At 41.8% G+C, this 27,645-nt stretch overlaps 1 protein-coding gene and 1 long non-coding RNA gene across 2 annotated transcripts in view; both read right to left on the bottom strand.

The window, feature by feature from the left end:
- Window positions 1-6,761: 6,761 nt before the first annotated feature.
- TRG (uncharacterized) overlaps window positions 6,762-27,645 on the bottom strand; it is a gene marked incomplete at its 5' end in the record, with an annotated part of 115,089 nt that continues 94,205 nt past the window's right edge. Inside the window, 3 exon segments of the mRNA NM_001305026.1 lie at window positions 6,762-6,778; window positions 6,781-6,822; window positions 11,670-11,723. Of these exon segments, the coding sequence (NP_001291955.1) occupies window positions 6,762-6,778; window positions 6,781-6,822; window positions 11,670-11,723 (113 nt within the window).
- On the bottom strand, window positions 11,527-12,772 carry LOC123383835. Its single transcript, XR_006594105.1, has 2 exons — window positions 12,539-12,772; window positions 11,527-11,636 (listed from the first exon to the last, which is right to left on the bottom strand). It is a non-coding gene; the product is annotated as an uncharacterized LOC123383835 (long non-coding RNA).

Genomic DNA, 27,645 nt, shown 5'->3' with positions numbered 1-27,645 from the left:
CAGCTTATTGTAATTACAAAATACAGGATAATTCCTCATGTTTGGAGTAGTTTGAAGGGATAGTTCCCAAGACTCACAGCAATGAAAATCAAGTAACTCTTTGAAGTCAAGAGGCTTGCTCAGTGACCTGATGTTGTTGAGTTTTAACTTCCCCAGACCTGTTAATTGGGGTATAGCAGGTGGTCTTGGTTAGAGGAGAGACCCAGCCTTGCTCAGCTAAGAGATAATCAAGGTCTATCTTATTTTCAGGAAGTACTTTTGCGCCAGAGTCTAAGGATTTTTGTTGGGCAGCCATTACTGTTGCAGTAAGAGGTTATGCAACAAATTCAAGAATGAAGGAGAAAGTCCTGAACATACCTCATTTACAATTTATCCTTAACCAGGGAAGTAGGGCCCCTCCAAAGGAGGGAATCCTGGATCATGGAAGCTTCCTGGGAGGTCCCTTCTAACTCAGCATGTAAACTGAGGGAAGTCAACCAATGAGAGGTCTTCTTTAGCTTGAGTAAAGCTAAGACCAGTTACCTTTACTGCTAGTCTGAAATAGAAGTTTCCTCTAAAGTCCAGAGTTTACCCTTGCTAGCAATTATCTGGGAGAAACAAATGAGGGCCATCACCAGAGCAAAGGAAAAGAGAAGAGGAAGAAAGGGTTTCACATTTGATGAAAGTATGAAGGGTGATGTTTCTTAAATCTTTGTTTATTTTTGAGAGAGAGAGAGAGAGAGAGACCACAAGTGAAGGAAGGTCAGAGAAAGAGGGAGTGGGGGAATCCCAAGCAGGCTCTACACTGTCAGCGCAGAGCCGGGGAGGGGCTCAATCTCAGGAACCTTGAGACCATGGCCTGAGCCCAAATCAGGAATTGGACAGTTAACTGACTGAGCCATCCAGGCGCCCTAAAAAATTCTTCCTTCCAGTCTTAATCGATCCTGACCACACATAACATTCCTTTGCAAACATCCCCTTTTATAACTTCTCTTTTACATTCAGGCTTTTTCTTGAGTTTGCCTCTTCAGATAACCAGGCTTGCCTAGGAAAAAAATCTTTTTTTTTCCCTCCCTCAAAAACATATTTCCATTTCTCATACTTTTTCTTATTAAAAAGACACATCTTACTTTCCTTGCACTCCAGGTTGTTTCCCTTATTATTTCCAGTAGTCTGAATTGCATTTATTAAAATTCTGTTCTTTTAGAAACTTCATTTTTAATGCAAGTTAATAAGCAAGCAATTGTTGGGGAGCCTGGGTGGCTCAGTCGGTTAAGCATGACCCTGTGCTTCGTGGGTTTGAGCCCAGCGTCAGGCTCTGTGCTGACATCTCAGACCTCGGAGCCTGGAGCCTGCTTCAGATTCTGTGTCTCCCTCACTCTTTGCCCCTCCCCTGCTTGCACTCTGTCTCTAAAAAATAAATAAATATTTAAATCTTTTTAAATAAAATAAGCCAGCAATTGTGATCTGTTACACCAGCATTTCTTAGATTGGTAGATTTATGGATACATTTCAAAAAGTCTAGAAACATGTGCATCATCATAAAACAATCTTTCAGTAAGTCACAAAATACATTTCTGAATAAGCCCAAGTTATCTTCAGTTTCTCTGCAATACCAAAACCGAAAGTAGGTAAACCTACGTTCATTAACTAACAAGTGAGTGTTTTATCTTACTTGGAAATGATCTAGATATTTAATGAATATAATCTAATTTAATACTTGACTTAACTCAGCAGAACTTTAAGGATTCAGGTCACCAAAAAGATTTGGGAGACTATTTAAAACATTATCTTAAAAAAGTTATTTTATTTACATCTTTCAATTTACTTGTTCATGAAGTTGAGCTGAAATTACCCATAAAAAATTTATGAGACGTGGGGAGGGATGGGTTAAATAGGTGATGGGAATAAGGAGTGCCCTCATCCCAATGAGCACAGGGTGATGTATGAGGTGCTGAATCACTAGATTGTACATCTGAAACTAATAGAACCCTGCCTGTTAACTACACTGGAATTAAAATTAAAACTCAAAAAGAAAAATGTTAGGAAATATCAAAATCCATCATTATCCCAAGCTATTTTCTTTAAGATTTTAAAGAGACCACATCTACTTATTTGACTTTTAGTAAATCCATGCATGTGAAAGTTTTAATTTTAGTGCTAATAACTCTAAAAAATGTCTATTTTCTTTAAAACAACAACCAAATAATTGCCCAGATCATGTGAAGTTGAAACACACATTGGTTAGTTTCTATCATTCTGAGAGGTTTAGAATGCCCAATCCTTGCAAGTGCTTGCCTTCAAACGAAGGAAATGGAGCTCTTTGCAAACTAATTTTGACAATGTCTCCAGAGAGAAAAATATCTCACATTGACGATGTGTATTTGTGGACACACAGATCGCTGCAAAGACCCTTGAGTCACTGATGTTTATGGAGACATTTATGGAGAAAGTGTTAAGATTTATATGTGTCTCCGGGATTATGAAGGACACTGAGCCAGGATTTAGGCACAGGAGGCCTTTAGCAGTTTGTATTTTAAAACGGTCTCTTTGGGGCGCCTGGGTGGCTCAGTCGGTTAAGTGGCTGACTTCAGCTCAGGTCATGATCTTGCGGTCCGTGAGTTCGAGCCCTGCGTCGGGCTCTGTGCTGATAGCTCAGAGCCTGGAGCCTGTTTCAGATTCTGTGTCTCCCTCTCTCTGACCCTCCCCCATTCATGCTCTGTCTCTCTCTGTCTCAAAAATAAATAAACGTTAAAAAAAAAATTAAAAAAATAAATAAATAAAATGGTCTCTTTTCCTTTGTTTCTCTCAGTCCCAGGCGCTTGTGGCCTGTGTTTACATGTCAAAAGTGTGATAAGATTGATCACTTTAAGGGTGAAGAAAGAATGCAAGTTCCTCCAAGAAAGACTTTCTTTTCCAAAAGCCAACCATCTATAAGCCCTTTTCCAGAACTACGAGAAGTGTGGGGGTGGGTGAAGGAACAGGGGCACTCTGGATTGACCCAAGAGCTGCATTTCTGGTTCTGTTCGCATTTGTCAGTCCAGCTGATCTCAGTGTCTCAAATACTTGGATTTACGTGAAATTACATCAAAGTTTGATCCAAGTATATGCCTCAATTGGCTTCCTTCCCTCTGAGTGCATAGTTTACATTTTAAGTATTTCTGGCATATGGAATAACCCTCTTGGGTGTAAGATGGGTCTCCAGAGAGGGTGCAGAGAATATTGCCCTCCCCAGATCCAGGGTCACCCACAGTCACAGCCAAACGAAGAAACCCATAAGCCGCACGTCCCAGGCAGGCAGAGAGCTAAGAGCAGTGATTCAGGATGACGCCAGCAAGGAGGCAACGGCTGTCTCTGGGAGAGGAAGGATCCATAAGCAATGGGTGTGGATTTGGAAAGGTGGGACAACAGGAAATTTTGTTATCCTCTCCGGACCAGGCATGTGGGCAGAGATTTGGAAGAAGTGGATTCTCCTTCGAGTCTCCACCCTTGGATGGCTTCTGCCAGTTTTTGCAGGACCCCTTCTGTTGGCCACGGTATTTACCAGAAATCACTTAACCGTTTAAGGAAATAATGTAGCAGTTTCCAGAAGAACCCTCAGTTTCATCAACTCTGGGCGGGGCTCATGTGGAGTTCTTCCTATGAAGGTACATACGGGGGTGTCTGTAAGGCATTGACGGGGGTGTCTGTAAGGCCATTGACTTGGCTGACTTCTGTTTACAGCTGTGGAGTCTTTTCACAGCGAGAAACATTTCACCCTGGAGTGAGGGCCCAAAGAGCAAGGAGGGAAGTGGGGGGGAGTTACGTGAGTCTTACAGTTTTGTTGTTATAGCTACCTGTTCCATCTTTAATTTTCACTAGGCTTTTGCAATGAATGTTTCAAGGAAACTACCTTGGAATTTAAACCTTCTGGAGGCTTCTGCTTATTGATTAACAGAAGTGTCCTCCTTAATTTGAGAACACTTGCTTTTAAACACACTTCTTAAATAATCTTATCTAGTTGGAAAGTTCCCCATGATGTCTATTGTATTTCTAGCTCATAATTGCTCTGGGGGCTGGAAGCAGATCTGTGGGATCCTAGCCTCAAATTAAGTGAACACACCCTTTTGTTTAGCCATATGTAGCCGCAAATGAGGTGTAGCCATATTTCTGTTTGGTCTCCTTTGAGGGTCACCAACCCCAGTTACAAAGCCAGTTTCTCAGGACACAAAGCAAGCTTCCTAAGATTTTGCCATGTTTGATAGGTATCTGTCACTTCTGGGACTATGGTTCTTAGACGTAAAATAAGCAGGTGTAATGGAGGGTGGTGTACTTGATTCTTTAGAATTAAGGATCCCATAAGCTCAGACTGGGGGCTTCTCGGACCCGAACTAATACATAAAATGGATGTGTCTTCAGATGGGGACAGTGCATGATTTAGAGTGTAGCTCCTTGCAGGGACGTTTTCTCAGTTTGATGAGTTACTTAGTGCCAACTGAGCCCTTTCCCTGACCAAGTTACACTATCAAGGGAGTGTTCTTGGGATGATGAGCATTCTAACGGCCTTTAAATGCCTGACTCATGCCCGCCAATTTTGTGCGTTTTTCTGCATCTGAGATCCTTGTGAGCAGTAGCCTTTATCTACACAAAACCAGACAAACAATTATGTGCATCTTAGGGTGTGGGCTGTAAGCAAGGGATGATACTGCGTTCTGGCCAGAACGATGCTCTGTGTGTGGCACCAACAATTCTCCTGGAGGCTCACTGAGGTTTCCACCTGGGGAGCTGTGGTCTGATGGGTTAGGGGCTTAGCTCCTGGCAGATCCTTCTGCCACTTTAGTTGGGCTCCAGACAAATGTGCCAGCCCAAGGTGACCCGCCCCGGAAAGGAAGCCCAGTGCGATCAGGAACTCACCCGCGGCACTTGAAAATGGTGATGTAGACAGTGTACTCGAAGGGCTCATGGTTACCGGCCTTGTGTTTCTACTTGTCTCTGATTCCTTCTGGAAGCCCACTTTGGATCCCGTCACCAAATCTGCTAAATAACAAACATTCAACCAAGTAAATATTAAAGATCTAATGGCTGTTTTAATCAAGTAAATTATGAGTCTGGCAACATCCCACCTAGCAAGTAGAGGGGACCTCCAAAGGGTTATAGAGAAGGAAAGGTTTCCAACAATAGAAGGGGAGTACAGAAAAGGGGGACAGAAGGAGTCAATCCATGAACTTAATAGTGCTGACCAGGAAATTCCCATGTCAACTGGTTATAGGTTACTGTTCTGGGGGTTGACATTGCACTTGGGCTAGATATTAAATCTTGCTTGAGTGACTTGAGGCTTTAAGCTACATGTTGCCACTGTGGGTCTATGGTTTTCTTCTTACCAGACCCAAAAAGATGAAGACTGATGTCAGAAACTGAGACTTGTATACAGAAAGCTCTTCACATGTCCTGTTATGTGCTTGTTCCCCACTGCTTGCGAGGGGCTTGATAACCCCCGGGAAGAGTATGAACTGGTTCCTTCTTAGGGGCCCTCTGGGGCCCTGGTCTGGCATGTCCATGCTCAGGACTTGACTTCTGAGTCTAGAGAGTTACTGGGTCACAGTGGGGCCAGAGCACTTTCAGCTCTGCCCACACTGTCTAAATACGTGCAGCGTCTACACCAATGGGCTCCTTTGGGACACTGTGCCTGAATCACGGGTGACAGGAGCGAGAGGAAAAGGATATTTGCCCTACTGTAGTGATGATCCTGGGGACAGTGGTCCCTCCTGCATCCCCTCCAGGCCTGGTGCACACTTGGACGGCAGGAAGTGTTTGCTGGGCAGCATTTACTAATGGTAAGAAATGTTCATTGTGTACAATGGAAGCACATGTGCGCGTGTAAGCTTCACTCAGTCTTCACTTACCAAATTTCACCTTACAGTGGTAGAGAAAAGTCAATGCGAAAACGCCAAAACTGCACTAAAACGTCAGTGACCAAAGTACCACTTTTTGTTGAGCTGTGATCTGCCTCCCTCAAATGAACAACAATTTGGTTGCCTAGAACTCATTTGTTACGGCTTATGTTTGAGCAGAGCAAGATTGAAGTGAGAGGGACTTTGACTGCTGAGTAGAATATTCCTGAAGGATGGGCAATTGTTTTTATTTCCTGATCAAGTAAAATCATCAAAAGTGGATTCTCTTTTTGAGCATTTATTGGGTACGAGGCTGCTAGGTGCTTTCACGTGTACTGTTTCATTTCACCCATACGGTGACCCTCAGAAACATCATTATGACCTCCATGTTTTGGATGATGAAACTGAGGCGAGAAAGGCTAAGTGAATTTTTCTTTTTCTGTTTCTTTGTATGTTCCAAAGCCCATACTATTTTAATTCTATGGGGAAATAGCAGGACAGTTATGGTACCATTAAAGGCAACAACATTAAGGAAAGATTTCTATTTGCTTCTTTTCCATTAATTCTTGACAGAAAAGGTGGTGTATTCCATCGGGGAAAAATAGGGTTCTGGGAGGTTATAGTCATGTGTACATGCACATACCTGTGTTTATTGAAGGAAAAAGAATCTCTTGATCAACCCCTCCTTTATTCTTCTGGTGTTTGACAATACATTTGTGTTCTTTACCCATTGAGTCTTCTCTCACGGTCAGCCAGGTGTATTTCATGTATGTGTCCTTAGTCTTCATGGTGTCTCCCTGCTGGGATTTCAATATTACTCTGCCATTTTTCTCTTTCCAATCTATATTGATAACATCAGGGAAAAAATCCTCAAGAAGACAAAGATACGTTCCAGCCTTGTGGAGTTTTCTTTCAGCAATTGAAGGAAGAAAAATCGTGGGCTTGGGGGAAGTGTCTTCATCAGGGCTTTTAGCTGTGGGAGAAATTGGAATGGCAGTTAGAACTATTATGAGAGAAACACAAACATTGTATGGTTTGGAACCACCTAACACACAAAAAAAAGGAAGGAAAAGTTGCCATCGTGTTCGTGCTTACCAGGGCCTTTTGTCCACACTGGGGTTATGAAATGCTTGCTTTCTTAGTTTCCATGGGAAAAGGGGTTCAAGCAGTTATGAAACTTGCCAACGTCACAGCTATTAAGTGGCAGAGTCCAGATTAAAACATGTAATTTTGTGGAGCACCTGGGTGGCTCAGTCCTTTATGTGTTTAGCTCTTGATTTTGGCTCAGGTCATGATCTCATGGTTTGTGAGTTCAAACCCCGCATTGAGTTCTGTGCTGACAGTGTGGAGCCTGCTTGCTCTCTCTCTCTCTCTCTCAAAATAAATAAATAAACTTACAAAAAAAAAGTTTTAAAACATGGAATTTTGTTAAACAATACAGAGTCACTTGTTTGAGTGTGAATTATTTCCAGGCATACTTGACAATCTATTAAGTTGAGCTTTTAGCTTCAAATAAGAATCCCGTGCCCACCTCTGACACTGGAGTTCTTCTTGATTTCTGAATTTTAGAACATTTTGCTCTCACATCTGAGCCACACCAGGATTTTGAGCAGGACAATGTTTAAAGCTGCACCTCCAAATTATTTACAATGCCTTGAATTTAGAAGCAATGTGGCAATATTTCCAAAACTTCTATATAAAAAAAACTTACTGATTATTCTCAGAAATTCTCTTATATTAACCTTATCAAATAATGCACTGGTCACAATTTTGTTTTGCTTTAGGAAATATTCACGGAAAGCACACTTTATATTGGAATTTCATTAGAAGTTGACACATGACTAAAAAGACACCATACTTCAATGCTTAGCATCTCCCCCCAAATTTGGGTCTGCCCTACAAGCCTGCTGAACTTGTCGTACCCACAAGTTTCTTTGTTTTTACCTGCTCAATAATGTTATATGTAACTGCTGTAATGTTGATAGTTATGGTTCCAGAGTTTCTTGTAGACATAATGTCAAAACATATAAAAAAAAACATCATGGGTTTCAAGGGCCTGTCACTTGAATGCTGGAATGTTACCTAATTATACATTTAATGTTAATGTAGTGATTGAAATTATAAATAGTAGAACCCTTTCCAATTTGATTTCCAACTGAAACACTAATTACTTACTCATTTTCTTTTTGGGCTATTTTGGATTTGGAATAATGATTCTATGGGCATTTTCTTAAGCATAATTGGATTTCTGGATTTCTTCTTCGAGAAGAAAAGAAAAAAAAAATATTGAGAATTTCTGCCTGTGCCACAAAGTTCCTGAGTTCTATACTAAATCAGTAAGCAAGCAATAATGAGATTTTACTCATGCGGCAAATAAAATTAGCTCATAGTGTGGTTGTTTTAATTTTGTACATCTTGCTTGTAGTAAGAAATAGTATTTCATTGGTTATAATAGTAAAGCTCTGCATACTTCTCCAACCATATACTTTGTTTTTATTTTAAAAAGCATATGATGGGAAAAAAGTTTAATTTTAAAATTTTACATGACATTTACTTCATTTTAGCCCCCATTTAATACATTAAAGATCTAGTTTTCATGTTAGGAAATTTGGTTTTCTTATAGAAATACTTCTGGTTCATCACAGTAAAGAAAATTTCTTGATGGTGAGACATGATGTTTACCTCCTGTCCCTTTTCCTCAGCTAGATTCTGGAAGTTTCATTCTTTTCCAGATAGAAGGAATCTTGAACTCTCATAACTTTCTCAATGTGATAGTTAACTGAGCATTAGTAGTGTACTTGATCGTATATGGTTAGTGTTTGTCTTTAGGGTAATTATTTTACATGTTTTTTTTTTCTTTCAACATTCTTTTTTAAATTTATTAACAGTGTTTTTTATGGCCACAATCATTTTCATTATGCATAAAATAGAAACCTGTTTACACAATAAATAAACTTGTTTGATACCCTTATATAAGAAAAAGAATTTGAGGTTAATTGCCTGAGTTTTATAATTTGATGATGATGAAGCTGTATGAATTCTATATAAATTTATCAAATGTCAACCACAATATTTATAAGTGTGACATTTCAAAGTTGCCTATTGATATTGATTGAAAGTTTCTCTATTTTATTCTCATTTTACTTTTATTAAAAATAAATTATAAGTATTTCATATATAAATATGAATTTCAAATTAATGACATTTCTAAGTATATTTAAAAGTACTAACTATATCTCTATGTTTCTAAGTAAATTCTAACTATATATTTTTTTATTTTTTATTTTTTTTTGATAGAGATACAGAGCACAAGTGGGGGAGGGGCAGAGAGAGACGGAGACACAGAATCTGAAACGGGCTCCAGGCTCTGAGCTGTCAGCACAGAGCCTGACGCAGGGCTGGAACTCACAAACCTCGAGATCCTGACCTGAGCCGAAGTCGGGTGCTTAACCGACTGAGCCACCCAGGCGCCCCACATTCTAACTATATTTTAGACATGTAATTGTGTTTCTACTAAATACAAGCATGAAGCCCAAACTTGTTCCTGTTAGAGTTTCTATCAATTATGATCAGGGATTAAGGTTTAAAGTACTTAGAACTACAAAGATTAAAAAAAACACATTTTCATTTCATTTTTGTTGCCAAGTAAGGGAAGAAAAGTCCATTAAACAGAAGCAAATACCTCTAAATTCAAGTTTTTTGTGTATCCGTGGACAGCAAGGGAACTTCCCATTGGAGCAGTTACAAGTACAGCTGACTCCTCTGGAGAATTTCTGCTCCATCAGTAGGATCGGCTACAGACCACCTTCCATAGTGGATACAATTCTCCCTTTAGGTTCAAAATGGGGCAACCTCCATCCAGCACCCATTTTGTGTAAGACAATGTGCCAAGTACTTTATTCACAGTGTCTCATTTAATTCTGGTCTACTCTTTCTGAATACATACTGTTACCCCATCTTATGGATTAGGAAACGGAGGCCAGAGAATAATTAATTACCCAAGTTCACATAAACAGTAAGTGGTGGAGCCAGAGCTCCAGGTCAGCCTGAGCTCAAAGCCCAGGCTCTCTGACCACACCCTTTCACCATCCGAAAAGGAAATGTGTCAACTCAGAAAACTTACCTGTGGTGATCAACTTGTTCTCAGACCAAACCCTTTCGTGACAATTACAGATTGCCCATGAGTACTTTTTTTTTGCTCTAAAGTATACATTTTAGATGCATGTGAAGAGTCTGAACAAAATTTTTAATGAATATAAGGGCAAAAGAAGGAGTATTTCTCAACTGATATTCATAATGATATCGTTTTTAATTTGTAAGTATAATCTAATAAAGATATAAAACATTATCAATGAATATTTGACCTTATAACTATATCATTATAAGTTTATATATTCAAGTTGCAAGACCATCCCACTTTTTTTACATCCAGGTATTTCTACTGAAAAATGAGAAATCATCTCATAGTCAGGCTAACAATATTTGAGGGAATGCTTACAACATTCTAATCATTTACAAACTGGTAACAATGAGTCTTAGAATTAAAAGTATTCTGCAAATCTGACCATTTGATCTAAAGTGATTTGCAGACTATATGGTAATTAATACATTTTTCTGTACTCTTGTTTTAATAAAGAACACCAGTGGGTGGTAATTTGAATTCTGAAGAAGTGTTATTTCTGATGGCTGACCATGTCCCAACCCTTGTGGTAGTCATTTCCATATTTAATTTCATTTAGTCCTTGTAACATTTAGTCCTTGAGATGGTTCTTACACTGACAGAATGAATAGATGGGAATTTAGCAAATATTAACTGTAGTGTCCCTATAAATTTTTAACTTTTTCTTTATTCTTTCTCTTTTCCAGTTTTTTTTCCATAATGCACATGTATTATTTTTATAATTTTAAGAAAGCAATAACCAGTGAATCAAAAATTACTTGCTAAAGGATGATTATACACAACATGATAGATTCAGATTCAAAGTTCACATTTTTCTCTGCACCACGGCCTCTTAACATATTGTTCAGAACCTCCTGAATTATATCTCTGTCATCAGTATCTAACTGGATTGCTAGAATTTACATGGGGGTATGTAGTCACTTGGAAAAAAAGAGAACCAGAAACTTGCTTCACAATTTATGAATTCACTTGTATCTGTGATCACAACCACTAAGGGAAGCAAAATATATAATTTCTTTTATTTTTCCAGTGTTTTACTAGCGTTGTGAAAATTCTTGGGAAAGTGTATTTGATTAGATCTGCTAAGCTAGAAACCTCTCTGTGAGATGTTCCCCCTCATCCAGGCAAAATTGCATCTCTAAGACTAATGAAGAATGAACGCATTTACTAGTCTGAATTTAGAAAAAACAAACTCAGCTTATGACCTTCTTGAATATGTTTGCACAGTTAAACGTGTCCATACCTGATATGAATCACCTTGTGACAAAAGGACAAGTTAAGTAATTTTTTGTTCTTTCTTTTCCACTGGTATTTTTGGAATCAAATAAATAAAATATAAAGTTTTTTAATAAACCTTTCAGCACAAAAATCTCACAGGGACCTAACATCCCCACCCTTCAAGGACCCCCAGTTGCTCCAGCAAGTTAGCTTCTTGTCAGTGTCGCCCATACAAGCTCAGGCGGCAACTACCCCCAAGGACTGGGACACAGTCACCTACCTCTCCAAGGATCCTGCTGCCATTTGTGACCAAACTGGGACCGAATCCTAGAAATCTGAGCCGGCACCAGCACCTAGCCTGCCGCCCCTGCATCGCCTGCCTCGCCTCCCTACGATATATGGAAGAATGAAAGAATATTTACCTGTAACCCTGAGCAGTGTGCCAGGACCGAACACTTTGTGGGCCCAGCCATACCCAGCCCACTGTCTGAAAAGCTTTTACAGAAATCTCCCTTTGTGCCCTTTTTAAACTGAGCCCATATTTTTCAGTATTTAAATAAATATGTAAAAACAGGCCCTGCTAACATTAAACAAAGATGAATCTCAAGCCAAATCACATTAGATATGAACGCAGTCAAGAATGGATGAACTGACCCCTTTCTGCCTGGGCAGCTGGGTTCTGTCTTTCCACCTCCCTCACCCGGGTTGGAGAGTATGGTTTTACCTTTCCTCAGTATTTTGCTGAATCCTCTAAACCTCTTTTCTTAAGAGGTTTTCATGTATCAGACCAGTTCTTTTCCTGGAGTGTAATTTACAGATACTATTTCTATAATGTTCAAAGAGGAACAAAAATAGAAATAGCATATTTGAATATTTAATAAATAAAAGTTAATCTTTTTACAGATATTTGTTGTTGTTGTTTCTATGTACTCGGGGTGGGTATCTGGTTTGATTGTAAAGTAAGTTCTTTCCAGAATCCCATTCCCACTGATGGTAGACCAGATGAGTTGTCCCAGAGTCTGAAATCTTAATGATGATCTCTTAACCTATTATGCTGAGACCCCTCTTTAGACTTGATTATATGTATATAATCAATATATATTGATATATATGTTGATATACCTATATTATATATATTGAATATATATATACCTATATATATATATACACCTATATATATAAATAGGTATATATTTATATATATTGTATATATAGGCATATAGATAGATATAGATATAGATATAGATATAGATATAGATATAGATATAGATAGATATATCTATATATATACCGTTTCCAGAGCACTGATGTAAAATCCTGAGCTGCTCATCAGGGGATCCTATCTGGTCTGGTCTTTCTGCCACTGTCCCGGCCTGAGTGAAAAGGCAGCTGTGGGTCATGCGGCCGAGTCCTGCGTGTAGGTCACCTGCTCCAGCTCGTCTGCCAGAGTCAGTGTTTCCGGCGCACTTGATGCCGATGCGGAAAAAGAAGACTGAATGCAATGGTGTCAAAAGAATTTGTCGGTTTTTTTTTTAAGTTTGTTTATTTTGAGAGAGGAAGAGAGAGAGAGAGAGAGAGAATATGTGCCAGTGGGGGCAGGGGAGGGGCAGAAAGAGACAGAGAGAGAGAATCCCAGGCAAGCTCCCTGCCGTCAGCGCAGAGCCCGATAAGGGGCTCCATCTCAGGAATTCGGAAATCACGACCTGAGCGGAAACCAACAGTCAGACGCTTAACCAACTGAGCCACCCAGGTGTCCCAAAGAACTTGTCATTTTACAGAAACAGTCTAAGAATCACACTGTGAGAATTCAATAAATGCATATTCAACAAGTCTGGCATGATCTTTTTGGGGGGAGAGGGACTATTTTAGTGCATTGTTTTTTAAGAAGCATTGTTTTCTGCATGAGCAGTAATACAAATAATAAGCCTTTACTATTAAGCATTCAACTAAAGAGTTGATTGAAAAGGTTAGGCTCAGAGGAGTAAATATTTAGAATTTAAAATGTGGCTTAATCTTTCCAATATTACTTAATGGTCTACACCAGACTCTTTGGAACGGTTAAGTCTCCATTGGGTCTCAAACTTTGCCACAGTAACTCGTCATGTGACTTTAAGCAAATAACTGAACTTCTCTGAGCCTCAGGTTCTTTTTTTTAATGTATATTTATTCTTGAAGGAGAGAGACAGAGCATGAGTGGGAGAGGGTCAGAGAGAGAGTGAGACAGAATCCAAAGCAGGCTCCAGGCTCTGAGCTGTCAGCTTAGAGCCTGATGCAGGGCTTGAACCCAAGGACCCCAAGATCATGACTTGCGCTGAAGTCAGGTGCTTAGCTGACTGAGCCAGCCAGGCACCCCTAAGCCTCAGGTTTTTTGTTTTTGTTTTTGTTTTTGTTTTTCTTGTGAAAGTGGAAAAAGAGGGTCTTCTGGGCAGGGCTGTTGAGGATTGAGATAAGGCACTGAAACTATTCAACGTGGTCTCTGGCCCTCAATAAATATTTGCTAATATTATTATTCTCTGTAATGGGATGGTTTGGGGCCCCTTTATCCAATGTTCCACTAAACAAAATGTATGAATTTGATAAGCAATAAGTAGTACATAAATTAAGAAAGCAAAAGAGCTCATGAACCTAAGACATTGTGTCTCTGACGGCCACAGGCTGAAAAACAAGGGGCCTGACAAGCCACAATGTAGACTACTTGTCCACTAGACTACAAGCTTTTTGGAGTGTGGAGACTGTGCCTTACACACCTTCTATCTCTAGCATCGAATGTGGAAACTGTCTTCAATAAATGCCTGTTGAGACAATAAATGAACACACGAGATTGTAAAACCATGCAGACAGATTCTTTTCATGGATTCCGGAGCTGAAATGGTTTACTGAGCTCACAAGTTCCATTCCACTGGTCCATCTCTAGGCAATATCACAGGAGCCATGAGAGCACAAATTTTGACTAGTCTCAGCCTACCCTCTAAGAAGCTGGAATAAAGAATAAGTGGGACAAAAAAAAAAAAAAGAGTAAGTGGGATTTATTGATGTTCTTTGGTCATTTCCTGTAAGACCTAAATTTCATTGTACTGCTCTTGAAGATGAGACCAGAAGTCATCATACAGCCTTTGCAGGTTGGTAGAGAAAAGAGCACTCTTCATTAAGAACGGAGCATCGGAGGTACTTAAAGTGTTTCTCACTTTAAACGGGGTCTACAAGAAAATCTTCTTGAACTAACAATGTACAGCAATGTTTTACACACATATTTTAATTTCAATACTGAAACTATCCTTTTATGAGGTGTGTTTCCTAAAGGTAGAATTTCAACCTTCTTATAAGCAGGGAGGAAAATAAGCTGTCTACAAGTAGTTTTGTTTCCATATAGAGTGACCAGTAGCTACAAAATTGCTGTCCATATGTTGATGTGATCCTACATTGTTTTTTTCTAAAAAATTCTGTCAGTTTTTCATTCACAGGATCCAAATAGAACAAAGTTACTTACCAGGAGGAGTTACTATGAGCCTAATTCCTTCTGCAGATATCTTGATCCAGCCTGGTTAGAGGTTATCACACTGGTTAGAGCTTCTAAAAAGATGTCAGCCTTTTTCTGAGCCTCATGGCATGACCAGCAGGTAGAAACCTTGTTCTGGAGATTTGATCTTCCGGGTTCCCTTGGAAGTCCTTGGATATAGGTTTCATGGCATCTGGTATTTTATTTTTCCTCAGATTAATTGACCCAAATATCTGGTTTTTTTGGAGGCAGTAGACATGAAAAGGTGCTGATAAAAAATGGAAATGATAAGAAAGAAAGAAAGAAAGAAAGAAAGAAAGAAAGAAAGAGGAGGGAAAGGAGAAAAAGAAAGAAAGAAAGAAAGAAAGAAAGAAAGAAAGAAAGAAAGAAAGAAAGACAGGAAGGGAGGAAGGAAGGAAGAAGTGAAGGAAAGAAGTAAAGGAAAGAAAGAAATAAGTGAAGGAAAGAAAGAAAAGAGAAAGAAAAAAGGAAAGAAAAAAAGAAGAGATAGGGACCAGTGGTCTACCAAGGACTTTTATAAATTACCAGGAAAAGTGTTCAGAGACTTAAGACATTTTGATTTCCAGGTGTTCAAGTGTGTGAAACCGCTCAGACACCACATCAAAGGAAAACCCCTTCTGTGCTCACAATCACCAGGTCTGCTCCGTTAGCAATTTTGGATTGTACTTCTGAAAGAGTATTCACTTCGGTAACTGAAAATGCAAATACGCCAACAGACACATACTTGAGTAATGTGAACAATGGTCTCCATTTTTTAGCAGCCACGTTGACCATTTGGCAACACAAATCTTTACCACACAATGCACAATGAGAAAATAATTTCTATGATGACAATATTCTCCTGGAATAAAAGAAGAAATTTGTAGAATTCTATCTCCCATGGAAAAATGGATTTCTTATTAACACTAAAGTTTGAAGACAAACTCAGTTGTCTGAGATGTTGAAAGAAGAAGCCTCTTAGAAGCTGTTCTGTGATCTTTAGATATGCAGGTGTAGCCCCACCTCTGTGGGTAACTAGCTTCGGACAAGGTATCTGCCATTTTTGGGCTCCCATATGCCCATTTGTTGTGTGGGCATTGGGCCATGGTGTCCAAAGGGACCTTCCTGTTCCAACAGCTTAGAAACCTGTGATTAAGAGCAGGGCGGTGTCTGCTGTGGCTGCTCAAGTGAGAAAGGAGTTGAGGGTTAGTGATAAAGCAGGTTTTCTTACAGGTCCTTCTGCCTGTGTGACAGAGTAAGATCCTAGCGGGCATAGGAGCAGGTGTCTTCATCGGATTTGAACACATAATTGATTATCAGGTAGAAGATTTTATGTCTTTCTTATGTGTGTCCAAGGAGGAGTTGGGCTTGTCTTGCTTGTAATCTTGATTGAGCCATATAGGATTCATCTCAGGGGCTCTATTTTTTGTTGGAACCAGTGCACTATGGCCTTCTCCAAGGAACCGCTAGACAGCTTGCAATCTATGTGCACTGTTCTGTGTGGTGTTCGGTTGTTGCAGACTCTGAGTCTGGAGTTCTCTCTCTGTCCAGCAAGAGAGTGAATGCAGAATTAAATGTGAGAGAGGCTAATGTCTGGGAGGAGACAAGAGCCCCGAGTAAGGGTCCTTGCTCTGTATTTATCAGGATCAGAAGGGTTACGTGCAGAAAGAGACAATAAAACAGTGATCATTAACTCGTGTGTGAGAGAAAGGAGGTTTCAAAGATATGTGGTGTTACGGGTTTGGGTCAATACAAAACAAAATCCTGGTGCTGTGCAGATGGCTGTTTATAGCAGGCAGCGGGCACCCTGTCTGTTTATGTTAACTTACCTACTGGATAAGACAGATCGAGCATGCTACCTCAGGGTCAACAAGGCACTTTTTTTTTTTTTTTTTTTTTTTTTTTGCTAATTAGCTCCAGACAAGTTCACCCCGCTGTGGAGGTCTATCACCCTGTTTACCCATTTATCTATTCTGGGCACTTCCATCCTGTGGCTGCTTTTTGCTCTAAGCCTTGTTAACCCATTGGTGCAAGCTCAGGGAATTCCTAAACTTATTCCCCACAGTCAGTTAAAAAAAAATTGATCCTGAGACATTCTAATTTTGGTATCTTCATTTAAAAAGCAAAGGAAAGAGGGACGCTTGGGTGACTCAACTGGTCAAGTGTCCAACTCTTGATTTCGACCCAGGTCATGATCTCACAGTTCATGAGTTCAAGCCCCCTGTCAGGCTCTGTGCTGACAGTGTGGAACCTGCTTGGGATTCTTTCCCTCCCTCTCTGCCCAACCCCTGCTCACATGAACGTGCACATACTCTCTCTCTGTCTCAAAAATTAATTAATTAATTTTTTAAAAAGCAAAGGAGAGAAATCAGAGGCACTTGAACAAGTTGAAGTGGACAGGAAAACAGTGAGGAGACAAGAAAGGAGTATAGTCAACCTACAAACCCAAGCCAAAGATGCACAGAATTACGCAGTGTTGGCATTGCCGGTGAGTACTCAGAATTTCCTCAAAGAAGGGTCTTGAGTCAGGACTGGGGAGGCAGTGGAAGCCTTATTCATCAGAGTAAAGTACGGGGGAGGAATGACCTTGTCATTAAGATCTGTCTCAGTGTTATTTTATTATGTTCCTGGGATATAGAAATACTGGATTCCAGAACCTCACCAAAACACCCATGTTGTCATAACTCAACATTATCTTCCTTCAGGAGGCGATAACTTCACTTTTTCCTTTAGGTTTTGCTTCAAACACACCTACCCTTAAGCTCTGTTTCACTCTGAAGTTTAGATTTTACATCATATTTTGCAAGAGTGTGGGAGCTTAATGGCCATCCTGAGAATTGGAAGAAAAGCCTTACTACTCTATAATAACAAATGAGATAATAATCCCACCACATTATGCAGAAGTAGGTGCATTTTATATATGGGTAGTTTGTAGAAAGTTTACAAATTTGAGGAAATATTAACAATTACTATAGTTATTTCTTTAGATGCTATGATGTTACTATACTCTGCTGTGAATGAACAAAAATCTTGGAGAAGAAATATCTTTGATTTATTATCCTCGACTCTTATCCTCAACTCTTTCCATATCCACAATTCTTAGCATTTCAAAATGACGCATATTTTATTGTTTGAAGGCCAATGTCAGATGTGACTTTTAATGAGTCCCTGAGCTCCTGTGTTAGCCGAGATGGCTCAGGGAAGCCGTTCGGTTGTAATGGGAAAGGACACTGTGATGTGCTGACCCTTTGCTTGAACTGTCCTGTGTGGAACCTCCTTCGGTCCCCAGCAGCCCTATGAGAAAGATTTGGTAACATTCCTGGATTGTGCTGTCAGTTAAGTGGCTGAGCAGGAATTCAAATCCAGGTTTTTATCACTCCAAAGGCTTTATGGGGGCCCCTGGGTGGCTCAGTTGGTTAAGCATCTGACTTCAGCTCAGGTCATGATCTCGAGGTTCATGAGTTCGAGCCCCGCATCAGGCTCTGTGCTGACAGTTAGGAGCCTGGAGTGTGCTTTGGGTCCTGTGTCTCCTTCTCTCTCTGTCCTTCCCCTGCTCATGCTCTCTCTCTCTCTCTCTCTCTCTCTCTCTCTCTCTCATTCTCAAACAAAGAAAAACAACAAAGGCCTTGTGGTTTTCATCATTCTCCTATTCATTCATTCATTCATTATTCATTCAAAGCCAGCAAACAATTTTGCACATTGGATATGGCTTCCTCCCCAGGAAGCTTCTTATAGATGGAGAAGTGGAAAATTCAGGACACTTACAAAAGCCATTCAGTCCCCAACAGTGATAAGAATCGAGTGACCTAACTGAAAGAACATCACAGATTGCGTCCTTGGGCTCCTAGCGCAGACCTTGCTGAGGACACAGATGCAGGAGACAAGTCCTATATAGACAGTGGCCAGGTCCTTGGGAGCTAGAAAGGCGTGGGTATATGTTTTCGGGGGTGTGCAATAGTGGGAGGGCTTCTGTTCAGTGTCAGTGGTGCATTTCCATACAGTGGATCCCAGCAGGTGCAGTCATACAGCCCAGCACCTGCCTCATTAACTCGGTGTATCCTCAGGCTCGCTGGCAAATCCCTCTGTCCTTTCCTGGCTTCACATCTTTCCTCACTAACACCTTGTTCCTGTACATTTTCACTTGAGGAAATACACAGAATGAGTTTTAGAGGCTGGTCTGACATCATTCGATACTAGTGTATATCATACATTCGTCTTTTTTTTTTTAATTTTTTAACATTTTTATTTATTATTGAGAGACAGAGAGACACAGAGCATGAGCAGGAGAGGGGCAGAGAGAGGGAGACACAGAATCTGAAACAAGCTCCAGGCTCTGAGCTGTCAGCACAGAGCCCGACCCGGGGCTCGAACTCACCAACTGTGAGATCATGACCTGAGCTGAAGTTGGTCGCTTAACCAACTGAGCCACCCAGGCGCCCCTATTATACATTCATCTTTAAGACACCTGTTATTTGGCATTCTAAAAATGCTGTGATCCTTGGGGCATCTGGGTGGCTCAGTAAGTTAAGCATCCGACTTTGGCTCAGGTTATGATCTCGTGGTTCACAGGTTTAAGCCCTGCATCTGGCTCTGTGCTGACAGCTCCGAGCATGGAGCCTGCTTTGGATTCTGTGTCTCCCTCTCTCTCTCTCTGCCCCTCCTCCACTCACACTCAGTCTCTATGTCAAGAATAAAAATAAAAAATAAATAAATAAAAAATGCTGTGTGTCCTTTTTCTTGGTAATGGATGGTATGAGATGTGTTATTAAAATGTCGCCATTTGTATCTAAAAGAGAAACAGAAGCAACAATTAGCGAAATTTTGACGTTCACTAAAATAGTACACATTTGTTCTCTATTAATGGAAAAGTTGGGGTCTAAGATTTACAGTTTCTTCCTGAAGAATTCAAGGTCATGGTGGAATCTGTCAGATTAGTTTGAATGACCATGTGGGCGGCCTTCTGCTGACTAGATTGTCCATGCTTAACACCAGCTTTCTTTACTGAGTGAAACGCCCCGTGGGTAAAGCCACTCACAGCTGCCAAGGGAGGCCACCAGGACCAGCCGGGACAGGAGCCACGTTCTGCCAGCACTTGTCAGGAGAGGTGGTTGAATACGGGGCTGATCACCGCGCAGATCTGGTGGCTGTTGCCGTAAGAGGAAGGGGCGCTCTGAGCACACAGCTAAGAACCAGAGGAAGAGACCCACAGTATTTATCCCAAAAGTCCTGCAAAACAGGGCTATTAACCCACTTTATCAGCAGATTTCTCTGACTGCTGGATGATTGTTACCGTCCAATGATATTGGTGTAAAGAAGCCGTTTGCTTGTTAAAGGACTAAAGTCCTTTATGGTTTAACACAGAGAGTGGGAGAGGGAGAGAGAGGGGGGCAGTTCTTCGAGTTCTCTTCTGTGAGTTTTGATTACCTGCTTCCTCTCTCTCTCTCTCTCTCTCTCTGTCTCTCTGTCTCTTTCGTCCTTCCATTGCAGATTGCAGTTTGGGTAATTTCTAGTGTCCTATATTTATCTGATTCTCTAATTCTCTCCTTACATCTCTTATATCCACTGGTGAGCCTCTCAGAGCGTTCTTCATTTCTGTTGCTGTGGTTTTTAGTTTTGCTTTTCCTTTTGGTTCTTTGCCATAGTTTCCACTTGGGACTTTCCATAATTTTCGGCGAATTTACCCGTTTGATCTTCCATATTGTCCATCTCTCTATTGGATTAGAGCCTTGAACATATTAATCATAGTTATTTTAAATTCCTGATACTTCCACCATCTATCTGTAGTATGTCTCAGTCTGGGCCTGGTGACCGCTCTGGGCCCTCACACTGTGTTTCCTCTCGACTTGCCGTATGCCTCCGAGTGTTTGGTTGGAAGCTGGCCACGTGGTGCGGTAGAGTGGATACTGAGGTAAATACGTTTTGTGCTTGAAAACCAACACACCTTTCCTTCTGCTCGGCCTTTGGTGTGGGGGGTTGGGTTAACTAGGCAGGAGTTAGACCGGATCTGGAGTTGGTTGTCGCTAAGTTATCAGGGTTGAAATGTGTTGTTGCCAGAGTCCAGACACTTAAAAATTCTTTAGTTGTGCTTTGCCTTGGTCCCTTCGCTTGTCTTCGAGGCTTCCGCTGGTCTGCTTCCCAGAGAAGGTCTATCTCTGGCTCTCTCTCAGCTCTATTCCGTGGTTACTTTTACTCAAGGTTTGCTGTCATGGGGGTGAAAGGGCAGGAAAGGACACATTCTCTGGTATTTTTATTAAGTCCCACTTCTAAGCAGATACGGTGAAACTGGATCTTAAGGACGTGGCCTTCGTACGAATTCCTGCCTCTATTCCTGAGATGGGACATTTTCTTTTTTTTTTAATTTTTATTTAAATTTCAGTTAGTAATGTACAGTGTGATATTGGTTTCAGGAGTACAATCCAAGGATTCAGAAATAAAACATTTTAAATCCTTCTTCCCCCTCCCCCAGATGCCGTGGGTGCCCCCCTACTTCAGGCCATGGGTTTGATTTTGATGCCTACCCTCCTGCAGATGACCTCTTGTTACCTTGGGACATAGGGGAGATGTTCCGGCAAAAGTTTTGGTGGTCGCCTCCTTTGCCTTCCCTCAACCGCAGCAGATTCCACCGGCACCTCCCCTGCAGATGAAGCCACCTTTTGTCTCCAGGGGTAACGGGGTGCATGGGGTCTGGGTGGATTTCAGTGGTAGTTGCTGTTCCTCTCCTGCAGCACCAAGGGGGAGGCTTTGTGTGGATTGTCCCTGGCCCTCCCTGCAAGAGTTTTGTGGGCTTCCTGGAGAAGAATCTTAAGAGGTGCTGGGAAATACCCTGGTTATGTTCTCAAGCATTCCCACTCCCCACTAGTCTATACTCAGCTCTCACTATTTCGTTAATAAATTCTACTTGAATCCCGTGACCAAGTGAGTATGTTGGACAACATCTGTGTAAGGCGAGCAAATGCTCACATCCTGTGTCTCTCTCTGCAAGTGTCCGTCTGTCTCCAATGTTTGAGTATGTCACGCACCCTGCAACCTCACTTCTCTAATGGGTTCAGTCATTAAATTTCAGTTTGTCCTGCTTTTTATGGATGTTATTGTAAGATAGGAACTGTGCATTCCCAGCTCTCTACGTCTCTGATCACACACAGGTCCTCTTTTCAATTTTTTTTTTTTTTGTATTTTCTTTACATTAAAATTCTATCAGCAACAGAACAGAAGAGATTTTAGGTGACTTCTGCCCACATTTTACTATTTCTCTTTCCCATTTTTTAATTGGGCTTCTTTTCTTAGTATTGAGTTGTGATATTTCTCTCCATATTCTGGGCACCAGTCTTTTCTGATACGTCTTTTGAAAATATTTTCAGGGCGCCTGGGTGGCGCAGTCGGTTAAGCGTCCGACTTCAGCCAGGTCACGATCTCGCGGTCCGTGAGTTCGAGCCCCGCGTCGGGCTCTGGGCTGATGGCTCAGAGCCTGGAGCCTATTTCCGATTCTGTGTCTCCCTCTCTCTCTGCCCCTCCCCCGTTCATGCTCTGTCTCTCTCTGTTCCAAAAATAAATAAAAACTTTGAAAAAAAAAAAAAAGAAAATATTTTCTTCTAGGGGTGGCTGGGTGGCTCAGTCGGTTAAGCGTCTGCCTTCGCTCAGGTCGTGACCTCATGGTTCATGGGTTTGAGCCCCGCGTTGGGGTCTCTGCTGTCAGCACAGAGACTGCTTCAGATCCTCTGCCCCTTTCTCTCGTTGTCCCTTCCCAAGCACGTGCTCTCCATCTCTCTCAAAAAATAAATAAACACTAAAAATTTTTTTTAAGTAGAAAATATTTTCTTCTAATCTGTGGATTTTCATTTCATTTTCTTGCAATTTTCCATTTTCCTTCTATGTATAGTATTGCAAAGAGCAGAAATGTTAATTTTTAGAAAGTCCAATTTATCAAATGTTTCTTTTATGACCTTGATCGTGGTGTCCTATATGAGAAACCCTTGCCTTACCCAAGGTCACAAAGATTTTCTCCTGTATTTTCATCTAGAAGTTTTATTTTTTAGGTTATACATTTATGACTAGAATCCATTTTTAATTAGTTTGTGTATGTGATGTTTCACATCGATTGAGGTTTTTTCCCCAGATAGATGAACATTTGTTCCAGTACCATTTGTTGAAAAGTCAATTCTTTGTTCATTGGATTTCCTTGGCACGCTGTTAGAAATTAGGTAACCATTTATGTGTTGTCCTATTTCTGGATTCTGTTCCTCTTATCTATCCATTTATGCTTTTACCCAAACCCCACTGTCTTGATCATTGAGTCTTAATAATAAGTGTTAGATCTCTTTTTAAAACCAGTTTGGCAATGCTATGTCCTTTGCTTTCCAATATGAAATTTGCAACCAGTTTAGTGATTTCCATGAATAGTCCTCCTGGGATTTTCATTGGGATTATATTGAATCTACTTATCTGTTTGAGGAATGTTTGACATCTAAAATATGTTGAGTTTGGGGGAGCCTGGGTGGCTCAGTCGGTTGAGCATTCGACTTCGGCTCAGGTCATGATCTCACAGTCCGTGAGTTCGAGCCCCGCGTCGGGCTCTGTGCTGACAGCTCAGAGCCTGGAGTCTGTTTCAGATTCTGTGTCTCCCTCTCTCTCTGACCCTCCCCCGTTCATGCTCTCTCTCTGTCTCAAAAATAAATAAATGTTAAAAAAAATTTTTTTTTAAATAAAAAATAAAAAATAAAATATGTTGAGTTTTCCAATCTATGGACATGGTATATCTCTCCATTTATTTAGTTCTTCTTCAGCTTCTGTCATTAAAGTCTTACTGCTTTCAGCATAAGAATCCTTCATATTTTTGGCTAAATTTTTCTCTATGTATTATATATGTTTGTTGATATTGTTGTTGTTGCTGTTGTAAATGGTACTATTGGTAAATTTCAGTTTCCAATTGCGACTTGCTAGGACATAAATTGCAATTAACCCTGCATCTCACATCTATTTTACAGCTGTATAGTCCACCATGGTGTGCACGTGCCGCATCTGGAACCTATGTTCTTAAACAGGAGACTATTTCTTCCATATACACTTATGAGAACATAATAGATTACATACCACTCTGTAATAATAATGTGCCTACATGTATGTGCACACAGGTATGTATGTGTCTGTGTGTACGTATGTCTCTCAAGGCTCTAGAATGCACGGTTGAGGATTCATCACAGGAAGTACCCTGAATGTGCTTGCTCAGTACTCCTCCCTACGATTCATCTATTCACACATCCGTTCAGCGAGTGGGTACTGAGGCTGCATTACTGACCAGGCAGCGCAGACCCTGGCGAGGTCACAGAACCACACACAAGGGTGCTCCCCCGGGCACTTGTATCCCAGCAGCACCAGCCTCCATCTGCCTTCGTGTGGCGCAGCACCCGGCCCTCGAGTCCTGTCTGGGACCGCAGTCACCTGCCCTTCCTCCATCCCAGTCCCCTCGTCATGCAGCCTGTGTCACCCAGACTCCCTGGAAACCTCAGGACGAATTGCTGAGGGTCCCTGATGCACTCGGCTGTTCTCCACAAGCCCAGACAGTGGCTGTCATCAGGAGGCAACGGGAAGCTGGCGCAGGAGGCTGCCATCCTGCAGGTGCACCTGGTGGCCATCTGCTTCTTTTCCTCTTGATTCTAGAACTGAGGTACCTGTCAGGGAGCATGGGGCGGGGCTGAGGCTGAGGCTGGGACGGGAGCTGAGGTTGCCCACGTGCAAGAGGACCAGAACTGAAGAGAGGACTTGGCGCCGACTTCCTGGCTCCTCTCATACTTTGTACCCATTTGTCTGTGGCTCCATCTACTCCGTTCTGTGGACTTTGTAAAAAAGAATCACAGTGGAGGAGACAGGGTGTCTCAGTGCTGCCAATTTATTGCTTTCTTCTGTCTCTGAGCGGGTGTTGTAAGAGACCAAATGTATATCCGATGCTTTAAAGTCTGATTCATTTCTGTTGATACCAATTAACGGCTAAGTTAACAGATGCAATGTTGAGTACTGTACATATTGTATTTATCTTTTGTTTTACTGTGTACATAGATATTTCCAGTCGTGTCATTTTGATGACTAACCAGTGAGACAGAGAGAGAGAGAATAGAGCAGACTTTTCTCCAAATATTCATAGGAAGCATTGAATAATTTCTTAAGCTTCTCACACAATCTGAACAGAGCGAAGAAGAAGCTCATTAGCCCAGAGAAAGGACAGATGACTGCTTGTAACTGGTCATCTTGTCTATCCAGGCTTTGCCTCCAAGGACAAGATGGAGACCCGAGAACCCTGCTTTCCAGAAGCCTCAGGTCAGGGTTAGGTGTGTGTGACAGCTGGTGTCAGGGAAGAAAATAGTGGGTCAAGCAGGGGCCACCCTTCCATGCAAATTCTAATAAGGTTTCTGATTTGTCTGGGGAATATTGGTCAGGTTGTGGCAACAGCAATCCCACCAGCCCATTTCCAGATAGTTAGATAGACGGGGGTAAATGGATAGATACAGATGATAGTGATAGAGATAGAGGGAAAGATAGAGCTAGAGCTAGAGATGAGATAGAGAAAAATAGAGATAGAGATAATGACATAGACACAGATACGTAGATAGAGATTGAGATGGAGACAGAGACAGAGACACAGGTATATCTTGTGCAGATAGTAATATTACAAAATGAATGAAGGAAGGTTTTTGTGTGTAAATGTCCCAATTATTTCCTTCTAAGACATGGAGGCAGAAGTGAAAATTATAAGAAATACTGATAATTACTACCAAGCCCTTCCTCCAGGCTGCACGCTAAGCATTTGGATTTCTTTTTAAATTTTTTTTTTCAACGTTTATTTATTTTTGGGACAGAGAGAGACAGAGCATGAACGGGGGAGGGGCAGAGAGAGAGGGAGACACAGAATCGGAAACGGGCTCCAGGCTCCGAGCCATCAGCCCAGAGCCTGACGCGGGGCTCGAACTCACAGACCGCGAGATCGTGACCTGGCTGAAGTCGGACGCTTAACCGACTGCGCCACCCAGGCACCCCTAAGCATTTGGATTTCTAATCTCATAACCTCACACCGTCCCTTCTCTGCTCCACAGAAGAAGGTTCTGGAGAAGCTCCAGCTCACCTCCTCCTCTCACTGCACCCCCCTGGGTTACCAGGGTCTATGCAAATGCAGGCTTTTGTGGTTGTTGTTTTACTACATTCCCTATGACTATTTTCTCAAGGCTCTGAAAGGTAAACTTTGGTTTCTAGATTCAAATAACAGTATTTTCGTTGGTTCTTGGACGATTCTTTTTGGAGACTAGTTTATCTTTTTCAGCTCAGGAAGCTTCATGGACTCAGTTGTTTTTAAAACTCTGTACCTTGTCCACACCACTCTGTAGTTACTTCTTCCTGAACAGGGTCTCCCATAGCACAGAAGCCTCCTTTTTACTAATTAAAACATGGCACAACCTAGGCAGAAAATTAGAAAAAGGCACTTTTTCCAGGCTCACACAGCCTTGCTCTGGGTACAGAGCAGGGAGGGCTCAGGATGGATTGTGGTCCCCACTGGTGCCCCCTCCCCCTCACGCAGGCACCTTGAGCAGGGCGCAGTGGTTAGAGCAAACCCAGGCTACACCTCTGGTGCGTGGCAGGGGATGGGAGCGTCGTCATTGCTGAACTCACACGTGTCATCTCTTCCTCCTTCTGATGTTAGAAGAGGCACTAAACTTACCAATTGAAAATAGTTTCCTCGGGGTGCCTGGGTGGCTCGGTCGGTTAAGCGTCCGACTTCGGCTCAGGTCATGATCTCACAGTTTGTGAGCTTGAGCCCCACATTGGGCTCTGTGCTGACAGCTCAGAGCCTGGAGCCTCCTTTGGATTCTCTGTCTTCTACTCTCTCTGCCCCCCACCCCCCTTGCTTATGCTCTGTCTCTCTCTGTCTCTCAATAATAAATAAATGCCAAAAAGTAAAAAAAAAATAATTTTCTCTGGTTTAGAACAGCCCCTTTCAGGCTAGTTCTGTCTCCATTGTCCCCTTCCTCATCCTTCTGTCTCCCTGCCTCCTGCTCACGCCAGGATGCCATCACTGCACCCGGGAGGAGAGTTAGTTCTCACAGTCTCCCTGCCGCCCTCTTCCAGCTCTCGGCCCCGCTCTCTGGATTCAGCCTCTCCCTCTGAATTGTCCTATGCAGTTATCAGCCCCGAACCCACCCCTACCAACTCACAGCACGCCTTGGGATGCAAAGCTCTCACCTGCCACTTCTCATCCAAAGCCTGGCTGCTGCCTCCTGTGGTCCCTTCAGTGCCCTGACCCTCTCAGAGATGCTAAGAAGCGTTATGGATCTCCTACCTGTGCAGCCCATGGGGACAGTCAGGGCTGGTTTGGGCTGGTCTGTGCTGATGTCTCCACTGTTGGTGGTGTTCCTCCAGGGCCGTGTTCCAGAAGCTTGACATTAGCCAGATGTTCTCAGAAGTTCCCTCCATGTGTCTAGGATTTTTTTTTTAAGTTTATTTATTTGTTTTTGAGGGAGGGGCAGAGAGAGAGGGGGGAGAAAGAATCCCAAGCAGGCTCACCGCTGTCAATGCAAAACTGGACTCAGGCCTTTATCTGATGACCAAAAGATCATGACCTTAGTCAATATCAAGAGTCAGACAACTTAACTGACCGAGCCACCCAGGCATCCCAGTTTTGGGTTTCTGTTGAAGAAGTTTCTATCCTCTCTGGGATAAGACCCTCAGAGACAAGGGAACCAAAAGGAACTTTCACTTACTCTCTCCTCACCATTGAATACCACATCCCGGCCATCAGAACTAGCCCTTTCTCTCAGCATACACGCTAACCTTGATGACACCACATCTCCCCTTATCTCCATCTAGCACCTCTGGTAAAATCCTGTGTTCCTAGTTTACCAGGCTTACCCGCCAATCTATAA

The sequence above is a fragment of the Felis catus genome, chromosome A2 (assembly GCF_018350175.1).
Source record: "Felis catus isolate Fca126 chromosome A2, F.catus_Fca126_mat1.0, whole genome shotgun sequence".
NCBI classification, from domain to species: domain Eukaryota; kingdom Metazoa; phylum Chordata; class Mammalia; order Carnivora; family Felidae; genus Felis; species Felis catus.
This window is presented reverse-complemented; position numbering and strand designations above follow the sequence as displayed.